Source organism: Heterocephalus glaber, unplaced genomic scaffold (assembly GCF_053883595.1).
Source record: "Heterocephalus glaber isolate CG9 unplaced genomic scaffold, H.glaber_assembly_v1.0 deba00001429, whole genome shotgun sequence".
NCBI classification, from domain to species: Eukaryota; Metazoa; Chordata; class Mammalia; order Rodentia; family Bathyergidae; genus Heterocephalus; species Heterocephalus glaber.
This window is the reverse complement of record NW_028258294.1, coordinates 6,752,612-6,764,895: the sequence shown is the minus strand read 5'-3', so window position 1 is coordinate 6,764,895 and position 12,284 is coordinate 6,752,612. Positions and strand designations below refer to the sequence as shown.

The 12,284-nt window shown below is 38.0% G+C and overlaps 1 protein-coding gene across 4 annotated transcripts in view; it reads right to left on the bottom strand.

The window, feature by feature from the left end:
- The window catches only part of Folh1 (folate hydrolase 1), a 58,228-nt gene extending 47,216 nt beyond the window's left edge, over positions 1-11,012 (bottom strand). Inside the window, exons 1-4 of one of the 4 annotated variants that reach the window (XM_087212264.1) lie at positions 10,841-11,012; positions 8,344-8,452; positions 6,915-7,101; positions 1,567-1,649 (exon numbers count right to left, since the gene is read on the bottom strand). In XM_087212264.1, coding sequence (XP_087068390.1) covers positions 1,567-1,649; positions 6,915-7,101; positions 8,344-8,452; positions 10,841-10,958 — 497 coding nt within the window. In that variant the 5' untranslated portion in view covers positions 10,959-11,012. The remainder of the gene's footprint in view (positions 1-1,566; positions 1,650-6,914; positions 7,102-8,343; positions 8,453-10,840) is intronic. The other 3 variants (XM_087212266.1, XM_004868200.3, XM_087212265.1) reach the window with 3 other exon arrangements.
- Between the last annotated feature and the right edge of the window lie 1,272 nt (positions 11,013-12,284).

The window sequence follows — 12,284 nt, the reverse complement described above, 5'->3', positions numbered from 1 at the left end:
GTTCTTTGCTCTTAATGACGAAATAAACCTGTTCTACAGAAAGTGATGGCTGAGGGTAGAGGGGGGAGAACCAGAGAATTCATAACCCTACAATTTTCAACTCACTATCTACGTGGAACAAAATGCCTCAAGCTGAAAAATACCTACTTTAAACCAGTACCAGGTTTGTGGTGTCCCTGGGGCCCAGCAAAAATGATCAAGGAGAACTAGCCTTAAACTTAGTCCTTAAAGAACCCTATGAAAGAACTCAGAGCTACAAATCACTAAATACATGCAAAGTTCTATGAAAAGAGTGGAGAGAAAGAACAGAGTAAAATCACATTTATAAAGACAAACATATCATAAACATCACATTGAATTAAAATTTAAATGAAAAATAATGTGTGGGTAAAAAATAGACAAAGCTGGGAAAAACTGAAGTATTTAGGAGATTTGAAGGAATAATACAGCATACAGCACAGAATCACAGCAATAAAAAATACGAAAAAAATATCTGGAGACCAAAAAATGAGACAAAATGAGAAGGGTCAGGATACATGTAGCTTTCTAAAGAAAAAGAAGAGAAAGAATACGGAAGGGCTACACCTGAATATATAATGAATAAAAATATTCCAAAACTGATAAAAATTATGTACTCTTAGATTAAGGAGGCCCAGTAAATTCTGGTCAAAATGAATAATACAAAATCTACCCCTGGTCCATCATAGAAAACAGCAATACTTACTATGGTAATTAACTTTAACTTTTCTTTAAAATTGATAAAGAATCAGACAGAATAAGGACACATTAAGGAAAAGGAGATTTCAGCCAAATAATTTACAAAATCATACAAATATAAAATATTTAAGCCAAAGCCAAATGCTAAACTTTTGTTTTCAGTGAAAAACAGAACATTTATAGTAACTGAGAAACATTAGGATCTAAAACAAATATCTACAATTGTCAAAGGTTGATGTCCTACATACCACACTATCTGATTACAATATACTTTATTTACAAAGTAGACCAAACCAAATGATGAGAACAGTCTTTAAATTCAGGAATTTAAAAAATCTAATAATTTCAGAATCAAAGTAAAAACATGGAAAATATAAGACAACTAGATATTAATGATAATTAAAATATTTCTTATGCAAACTCACGAGATCTAGTTGAAGTATTTCTTGGAGGAAAATTTATAGCCTTAGAATTCATTAGATGAAAGGCTGAACCTCAGTAAGTTTTAAAAAGGGGAAGCTAAAAAGAACAGCAAGGTACATACAAAGATGGTAGGAAAGCCAATTATAAAGTAAAAACAGAATTAATAAAACATAAAGCAAGGATATATAAAAATGATTGCCAAAGACAAATGTTTAATTACCAAAATAACATATCTTTTAAGATTAATGAGGAAAATAACAGCAAAAGCACAAAATATTAATTATAAAATAAAGCATATCTACAGCTACTACAGTTTTTAAAAATTAAGAAAATTTTAGGAATAATCATGGCCATAAATTTGACAAGAGATGAAATGGAAAATGAAATTTTAAAAACATGAAAACTATCAATTGTGGTGGAACCCACTTGTAGTCACAGCACTCAGGAAGCTCATGCAGGAGGATAGAGCCAGGTCCAAGGCCAGTCTGGACTACACAGTGAGACCGTATCTCAAGAAAACAACAAGCAAAAACAAAAAAGAAAGAAAGAAAACTGTCATAAAAACATATCTAAAAATAATTTTATTAACAATAAAGAAACTAAGTTTCTTAACATACATGTTCCACAAAACACAGTGTAAAGGCCAACTAATTTCCCTTGAGTTTGAAAGACTAAAGAAGAAATAAACATAATACTACCTTTTCAGAGATTACTAAAAACAATTCATTCATAAAACAAGCACAATATAGAAATTATAACATAAATTATAAAAAAGGGACTAGACATGTTATCAATACAAACCAAATATACATGAATATATTACTGTAAACTGAACACTGCTAATATTACAAGTTCCAACAATGTAAGGTTAGATTAACATTACAATATCACTTAATGTTACCAGATCAAGAAAGAAAAATTGCATGCTCATCTCATAACAAAGTGTATTGATAAAATTTGACATAAACCCATAGCAAAAAGTTTTACCAAATTTGGAAAGGAAGTGAATTAAGGAAACTTGATAAACATTATAGGAAATATCAAAATTAGTGGTAAAACATTAACACCCTTTCTTTGAGATCAGGAAAAAGGCTACCAGTTATCGCTACTTCTTTCCAACATTACCTATAGGCCCTGCCCAGTGCAGACTACAGGGGCAGGACTGAAGCTGGGCTGACATGACATTAGACTCAGCACAGTACCAGTTTTCTCCCTCTGGTGAGGCTGATAGGACCTCAAACAAAACCAGATCAACTACAGTCACTATAATCCCTCAAACCTCCAGATTCCTTATATTTTTCTATAATCCAGACAAGGTACAAAACACAAAGTCATCTGAATCATGGGATAAGATTACAAGAAAAACCATGCTAAGGTGCAGTAAAAACACATCTAGAAACAGTTACAGGAGGTGGTGTTTTAAGCAAGGGCGTATATAAGCTAGTTTCACTGGATTTGTGGTAATCTTCAATTTTACAGCACCACTGTGCAACAGTGAATTATTTTTTTAAGGTCAAAGAAATTATTTTCTGGGTGGCATTATCAAAGGTCGGGTATATACCAGTATTAGAGCATTACTCACTTTCCATAATTCTTTAATAGGCCCAAATTATGTATTTTGAGTATAATTAAAACAACTTTGGTTTACAAATTTCTATTTACTTTTTGTCACATAAAAGGGCAATATACAATGGCTGGTCAAAAAACAGAGTGAGTGCTTAAATTTTTAAAAACTTAAAGTACAGTAAAAGATGCATTACGCTTAATCTCCCTCAAAATACTTTTACCCACTTGCTGTGAAAACACTTATACCATTATTCTTGCCTTTTTCTGAAACAGTTCTGGAAGTCCTCTTCTGCAAGTATTTTTAAGAATGTTGCCATGGAATATCATCCAATGGAAAAGTGGGCTTGTAAAAGCATGAGTGTCCTCACTCACCTTATTCACCAGACTTCCGAGTCTGCCACAAAGTCAAAGTTGACATTGAAAGGTAAACGTTTTGAATCAATTCAGCATATTGAGGCAGCAGTGACAGTGCAACTAAAGACTCACATACACACACACATACACAAAACATTATAGAACTGCTTCAGAAAGTGGCATTCTCTATGGTACCTTATTCTCAATAAACAAAGATAAAACAATGTACATTAAGAATAGTGGATTTCTGTAGGTTGTTGTGTTGTGTGCTTGTAATCCCAGCATGCTGGGAAGCTGAGGCAAGAGGATCATATGTTTGAGCTCAGTCTGGAAAATTTAGTGACTTAGCAAGCCTCTACTCAAGAAACAATAAACAATACTCTACTCAAAAACAATAAACGAGCTGGGGCTATAGTTCAGTGTGAAGCCCTCAGCATAAAAACAAAAAACAACAACAAAAAAAGAAAGAATATTGGACTTCTGATAGGGTCCATAGATTACTAAACATATCTGATGCCTGTGTGTGTGGGAATTTGCATAACTGCGTTGTCCAAGAGAGTAGAAGGTATCATAGTTTACATTATAGCTCAGTCTGAATAGTCATAAACAACAAACTACACGGGCAGATGGGAGAGGGTTAAGAGAGCATCAGTAATTCGGACTGAGAGATGAACACAGAGCTGAACTGTCATAATGCCATTAAGGAGAGCCAGAACATGAAATGAGGACAAGGTAACTATGCTATTTAGAGAACAGAAGTAAACATCAAAAGGACCAAGTCATAGCTGAATAGTAACAGCTTGGGAAAAGGGAAAATAGAGCGGAAGCAAGGTACTCTGCAGAACCATGTAATTAAGTAAACAAGTAGTTTATGTTGAAAGAAAATGAACCAATGATGAAATTTAAAATAATTAAGGTCCTTTAGGTAACTAAGAGCATTCAGGAAAATTTCCAAAATAAAACTTCTTCATGATTCATTCTGTATTATGTGACAGGATTGAGAAACTTTATAAATCCATGTAATAGCAAAAATAATGAAATAATAAAAGCAATAGTTTAGTCAAAAATGAAAGGTGAAGAGGAAGCAGAGAAAAAACAAAGCATGTCTGCTGTTTTCCTCATCATAGATAGATAATCCCCGAATTTATTTGATATGTCAGGAGAAAGGTTTAAATATTTCCACCTGCAGTATTTTATGTCTTTAAATAATCTTCTTTTAAAAGTAAACTTGCTTTTAAGGGTCCCTGGTTACTTAACTATATATATAGATATGTCAAGATGTAGCATCACTTATTAATATTATGAAAATGTATGATATACATTGGTATTCCCCAAACTTTATTTTTTTAATTTCTACTTTTTATGGTACATATTTGCAGTACATAATGATCACATTCCTAGTGGGGAGTTGGTACATGTACATTATACAATCTCAGTTCTTTCCTTATCCTCTTCTCCCCTCCCTTTTCCCTTCTTCCATTCTTTGGTCCCATTCCCATATCCAAAATATCTATCTCTCTAGTTCCTATTATCTATCTTTTATTTTGCTATTTATACAAAATATAAGAGAAACCATGTAATACTTAAGCTTGTGTGCCTGATTTACTTCACTTAGGGACTGGGGGTTTAGCTCAGTGATTCCAGCACCTGCCCTGCAAGTGCAAGGTCCTGAGTTTGACTGCCAGCACAAAAAAAAAATTGCAAATGATTTATTTCACTTAATATTATGGTCTCAAGGTGCATCTATTTTCCTACAAATGACTCAACTGACTACAAATCACAATCCTTCTTTATGGCACAGTAATACTCCATTCTGTATAAATACCACAAATGTGGTATCTTTACCTATTCATTTGTTGATGGACACATAGGCCACTTTCAAGATTTAGCTATTACGAGTTGTACTACTACAAACATGGGTATGTATGTATTGCTGTAATTTGATATCTTTAGCCTTTTTGGAAGATAACTAGAAAAGGAATAGCTGGGTTGAATAGAATTTCTAGTTTTAGTTTTTTGAGTAATCTCCATATTGATTTCCACAGTAGTTGCACTAGTTTACACTCCCACCAACAATGGAGAAAGGTTTCTTTTTCCCTGAAGCCTCTCCAACATTTGTTATTATTTGGTGGTAGCCAAATGGTGATTTGTTATTATTTGACAACAGCCATTCTTTCTGGTATAAGATAGAATCTTAGTATTGCTGTAACTCGCATTTCTGTAATGGCTAGAAATGTTGAACATTTTTTTCATGTATTTATTGGCCATTCATACGTTTTCTGAGGAGTGTGTGTTCATTTCAATTTCCTGTTTCAAGACTGGGTCTTTTATTAGGGGGGCTCTAAATTTTTTTGAGTTCTTTATATATTCTAGGTATTAGTCCTTTGTCCAAAGAATAGCTGAAAAAAATTTTCCCAATTTTTAAAAGAATACTTTTATTTGAAAATTTTAAAGTTTCTTTTCTTTTCTTTGTTTTGTTTGTTTGGTTTTGGTTTTTTAGACAGGGCCTCAGTATTTGTTCACCTGGCTGGCTTGAACTTACTCTGCGGCCAATCTGATCTCAAACTCACAATGATCCTCCTGTCTCAACCTCTTCTTGCCATGTGCTGAGAGCTGGGATAACAGGCCTGTGCCACCATGGCCAGCATGAAACTGTTCATGTTTTTGTAAAGTTTAATTGTTAACTACTTTCATTTAAAGTAGCAGTTAATATGGAAAGCTCTAAATCGTATTAGGTAATTTTGCATGGGATTATATCAGTGATTGAAAAACATTAATTATCGAGATGAGACTGATACATTGTCAATAAAATGAGGATAGATGCATATTTTTTTGTTTCTTTTGTGTTTTTTTTTGTACCGGGGATCAAACTCGGGTCCTTGTGCTGATGCATATTTTGAAAATAATTGAATATTCAAAGCATATGACATTTTCAGTTCACTGATTAAGCTGGGAATGTTTGAAACTATATATAATTTAGAAGGTTTAGTAGCAAAAGGCATGAGGGAAGCTTTCTAGATGAAAAGGAACTGTGCTAAATAGATACTGAAGCCCTAAAACCAATTAGGGATGAATAGTTGAGTTACAGTTTATGAGTTTTCACAGAGAACATATATCATGATAAGAAGTATCTCAATTATCTGTAATCTTCTTTTTCTCTTCAATATGTGCCCTTACTTGCATTCAAGAGCATAAATTCTTTAGAGTAAATATCATTCTATAGGCCTTCCCTCAAAACTGCCTTCCAAATGCCGGCATACAAGTTTTTGGCACAGATATGAACACCAGGCCTCAGGAACATAATCACTGATTGCTTTTTTACTTTTTGGCTAAGGTTAAGTAGAAACATAATAATTAAGGACCAATAAAAATCTGCTGGCTGGACCTATACAATGGGTTCCTGGATAGTCTAGCAACTGCTAACCTATGCAGTCTTCAGAGTAAGCCTAACAAAGTATAACCCTATCCATTTTAGTTGCTTGGAAGCTTACATCATAATAAAAAGCTGGAAACAGTAACTATCATCAAGTATTAATTTCTCAGAATCTTACCAATATCACACTCAATGAAAATATCATGAGAGCAATGAGATATTAAGAGTAATGAGGTATTAATTATTATTCATGGGCTCCAATAATATTGATTTCCATTAATATTTTGAGGTGGGATAGGGTATTTTCTTTTTTTTTTTTTTTGGTACCAGGGATCGAACTCGGGTCCTTGCTCTTGCGCAGCAGGCGGCAAAACCACTGAGCTAAATCCCCAGCCCTAAGGATAGGGTATTTTCTTAACAAGCATCGAAAGAACAAAACTGAGGAAAGATCTTTTTTTATCCCTTTTGTTCTTCATCTTACCTCATGTCCACCTTCAGTGATTATTGAGATGTAATTTGGATACGTCTCATTTGGGTAGGACAACAGGACATCATAATGGGCTAACTCAACAGAATCCAGGCCAAATTCTTTCCACTGGGATTGAATTTGCTTTGCAAGCTGAAAGTTTTGTTCTGTTCCTGCCAAATGCGGTACTCGTGTAAAATTACTGGTGAACAAAAATTAATAGTTAAAAATTAATGTGTAGTCAGCCCTTAATCCAAATCAACAATAAAACAAAAGTTCCCCTTTTATTATATCTATTAGTGCAAGAGGCAGAGGAGGGTTTTCCACAAAGCAAAGAAGTTTAAGTTCAAGGCATCTCACTTCAAGTGTCCCTTCCAAACATCTGGGAGGTGCCATAGCAGATTTTTATGCACAGTTTTAATTCTGTTGAAAATTAATATAGGCAAGAGCATGTCTGTATGACTGCATGCTCACCTATGACACATACACGATATACATCATATATATATATATATAGAATGGGCTTTTCTATAAAATTACAACTTGTCTTCATTAGGGAATCTTTCAATCACTAAAAGGATTTCAAACATTTTTAGACATATGCACTAAGCTACTTTTTTTTTTTTGGTACCAGGGATCAAACTTGGGTCCTTGCACTTGTGCAAAAAAAAAGACGCCATGCTTTGAAATCTAAGCATTCTAATCAATTACATGCAAGTGTTTTTAGTTGCTTTGTAAATATTTTTTAAATTTACTAATTTATCTCTCCTGCTTTACACTATTCAGGAAGTGGGAATAATTTTTAAAATATGCTAAACATGCTCTCCAATTTCAGATTCATCACAGCAGTATCATTATTCCCATTTATAGATGTGGAAATGAAGGCTCAGGAAAGTGAAGTATTCACCCCAAGTTACTTTACTAATTAATGAATAAAGATGGAACTCAAAACTCATTTCTCTCCAACTCTAAAGTCCTTTTTTTTTTTTTTTTTTTTTTAACTAAAATACACTATCTTCCTTGAAAGTTCAAGTCAGCAAATGAAATTCCTCAACCATATCTGGTCAGCTGTCTCTTTCTGTTGTACTCAGCCTAAGAGTAGTTTTGACATTTAAATAAATAAAACAGAAGAATACCATTGTGTGGAATGCAAATATCTGAAATTCAAATTTCAATGAACATAAACAATATCTTATCAGATGTGACATACTTATTTGTTGATCTATTTCTCATTTGTTGATCTTATTTGTTGATTTATTTCTAGGGCTTCTCTGGGGGCTACAATAGCAAAGTCAAATAGTTATGTCAGAGATCAGCTCGTCCACAAAGAGAAAGAGTTTGCTGACTCTTGCTCCTGAATATAAAATATTAGATCCAAAGTTCTCAACCAAATGATAAATGTTCCAAATGAACTGTGCATATAAACTTTCAAGTATATACTTACTATAAGAATTCCTTGATGTTCTCAGCTTTCAACTCATTCAAAAATGCCTTCTTCATGCCATGCTGTGGAACATTATTGGTAGCTTCATTAGAAGACTTTATAAACCACCCTGTAAAATGAATCAAAATACAGAAATAAGATATGAGCACATAGGCAAATCTCATTTTTTCTTATTATTGACTCTAGCACATATAAAATATAAATTATCAATTACCTCTGATTTTCTGAAGTTTAATTTCCCTTTCCTATTTTCACTGAGCAAAGATAATACAGTTTTTTAAATTACAAAAACCAGTGCAACATATTTTAATCCAATTTCAATGATACATGTTGTTATTCTAAGAAATGTTTTATGAGGAAATCAGCATGTATGGTGCTGCTTGTTGAGCGTGGTGGTGCATGCCTGTAATATCAGCATTCAGGAGACTGAGGCAGAAAGATCACTAAAAGTTTGAGGTCAGCATGAACTACACGGCCAGGTTAAGGCCAGCCTGAACCACACAGCAAGGCCATATCTCAAAAAACCCAAATAAATAAATAAATAAGTTTCCACTTATGGAGATAAACAAGATCTTTGGAAAAATAAAGGCAGAAAGGAGATCTACCTTCTTTCCCCACCAATTGCTTGTTTGTGGACTTAGAATATGCATTTGATAAATGTTTATAATGAATTAATTGTGAATACATTTCAAGTTCATAAATTACTTCACAGTATTGGTAAAACTCAGACCTTTAATTTGCTTTGGTTCTTAAACTAAAACTAAATTGCTAAGATTTTGTGTTTCTAGTTGGAATAGGCTTGAGAAGTTGAAGTTCAGAAAGCCACAGTGAAGCTCCAATTTACCCAGCATCTTGGCACAGCATTCAGTGAGCACAGATGAGGCCAGAGGCAACAGAAACCCAGATCATGCAAACAATTAACTTCTGCAGTTTGCTTCTGATCTGAGGGACAGGGGCATTATTACAGGGTCTTCTAGATAAATTATGTGTTCTGGAAATAAAACTGTTACAAACTCAGCACCCAGTCAGCTTTCATGGAGCTTTCCAATTACTCCTCATTATACACAAACACACACATATAATCATGCAGACTGAAATACGTGATTGGACAGGAGGTGTGTATGATTCCACCTGTGTGTCAACTGAAGTACTCAGATGAGATTGTGGGATCAAGTAAGACACCAAGGATGAGATATCTAAACTGAGATCTGAAAAATGAACCTGAAGAAGAGCACAGAGAATTATGGGGCAGGAGAGAGCAGAGAATCCTAAGAAAACATGAAAAAAAAAAGATAAGGAATCTATTCTGCTTCAGCCACAGCAGTGGATCAGGGTGAGAGAAATACCAGGAAGCATTGGATGCCCTTAAGACATACACAGGAGATATGAATACCATGCCAACCTTGCCAAGTCTTAAGTCCCATTTTTCCATTTGATAAAATAAAAACTCAATTTGAAGCATATTCTTTTTTCAGTACTATCTCATTTAAGCCAGTAGCAACCTTAGGTGGTTAATAACCCAGGTGTTAGCTTTTTTTTCTTTGTTTGTTTGTTTTACCAGGGATCCAACTCAGGACCCTGTGCTTGCAGGCAGGCACGGTGCCACTGAGCTAAATCCTCACCCATATGTTAGTTTTGAGGCAGTGTTTGGCTCAAGTCTTTTTAGGATTCTGCAGTCACACCATTATCTAGCAGAAAAATGAATTTAAATTAACCTGACTAATTCAGGCCTTGGTCTTCCGCATCTGTGGGAAGATCCATATTCAAAGCAGTGGATTACCTGGTGCAACCTTAGACGACTGCTGTCACGAACAACTGCTTATCAAGAAGAAATGAAAGGCCAAGAACCTCAAAATGTTTTCAAGAGTGCTGCATGCTATTTCGTTTACTATGCTCAGTAAGTGGTAAATATTATCTTCATCACGAAGAGTGGGAGATTGAGGCTGAGACTCGGTACCCTGTTCAAGAAGTGGTGGAATCAAACTCAGAATCTAAGAGTCTGAGCTTGACTGGGCTGCTCAGGTTATCTTGCGGAGTTTTAACACAAACCCCCTGGTGATAAGGATCAGTTCTGAGCTCTGAGAACAACCCAACCCTCTTCTCAAAAGTGCCTCGGCTCCTCCCAAGGTCAGAAAGCAGCAGAAGCCCCCACTGCAGCAGCGCCCGGAGTTCCACCGCACCCCGAAAGCCGAGCTAAAACTCCCCAGAGAGGTCTGAGCCCCTCCAGGCAGAGCTCCCTGGACGACCTGGTTCCCCACCCCTAGAGATCCAGAGATCGCCCCTCGTCCTTCAGGCTCCAGCCCGGGGAACCTAAGTTCAGTTTCAGTCTTCTTTCTACTCCATAGTCTGCGCGGCTCTGTCCTACGAGCCGCTTGTACACAACTCTAGGGTGCTCGTCCCCGGCGACCCTGTGCCCACCTCGGGGGACGCGGCCTCCCCGCCGCCTCCCCAAAGCCGTCCCGGGGACCCCGCGGCAGGGCCCGCAAGACGCGCCTACCTAAGAGGAAGCCAAGCAGGAGGAGGCCGCACGCCAGCCCCAGCGCCCCGACGCACAGCCAGCGCGGGCGACGCCCGGAGCCCGTGGCCGCGTCGGCTTCACGCAGCGGGTTCCACATCTCCGCGAGACGCGCTCCCTGAGCGCTACCCCCTCGCGGCCGGCTCGCGCCCGCCCTAAAAGTATTTCTAGCTCGCTCTGGACCAATCCGCGCGAGGGGAGTAAACCTCAGCCTTCCGCCCCTGCCAAGCTGTGCTCGAGGACAACTAAGGTCTCTCTCAGGAACTTTCAGATCCTCCAAAAACATGACGGCGCGGGGAGAGGAACTCGGCAGACCCAGCAGACTAAATCATCTCTCAAGGCCTTCGTCTGAGCTCCGTAAGCCAATGAAATACTTCAGGGCACCAAGCAGAAACACTGGTGTTCAGTGCCTGTGTTGTTCCGGGTGGCCAGGGAGGGTTGGCATCAGCGTGAGCCACCTGCGACCACCTGTGCTTTCTCTTAATGAGTGCCATTGTTACTTATAAACATCCAGAGTATTACCACTGATTTACAGAACAAAACCATTATAAAAATGAGTAATAGACCCCGCTGCAGACAGGCAGGTCTGCCCACACCTCACCGAGGTCCCCAGTCGCGCGGGCGGAACACAGGCCAAATCAGCCCGCTGCAGACAGGCAGGTCTGTGCACGCCCTACCAAGGTCCTGAGTCGCGCAGAAGACACCGAATCACCCCACTGCAGACAGGCAGCCACCTGATTCCACAGTACAAAGACACAGAGGACAACAGACCACCAGACCAAGGTACTGAGTCCCACTGTTCCTGGCCCAGAGATAGGGGCTTCTGAGCTGTCGTCCCACTGCTCCTAGTCCAGAGGAAGGGGCTTCCTGGTCACCATCCCTCCCGTTGCTCCCAGCCCAGAGGAAAGGGCTTTTGGGCCACCTTCTGTCCCGCTGCTCCTGGCCCAGAGAAAGGGGCTTCTTAGCCACCATCCCACTGCTCCTGCTCCAGAGGAAGGGGTTTCCTGGCCACCATCCCTCCTGCTGCTCCCAGCCCACAGGAAAGGGCTTTTGGGTCACCATCACTACCGCTGCTACCGGCCCCTGTCCCACCTCACCCAGCTCAGAGGAGGTAATCCGTGCAGGCGATAACAGCCCCCCCCCCATTCGAAATGAGAAAACATGTAAATAAGTCTCAAAACCAGACTTCCAGATCACCTACAGCAACCCCAAAGGGAAATGAGAGGGAACACTCTGATACTCAACCACCTGGACCCACTGAACTGGCAACAAAAGGGGATCTGGAAAAAATGAAATTGGAAATAATTTCTCAGATAACAGGAGAAATTGTGCCCCTAGTGCAAGACATGATTAATAAATCTAGAGAGGAGCTCAGGAACATGATGGAATTCCAACATAGGAAACAAATGGAATCCATAAAACAGAT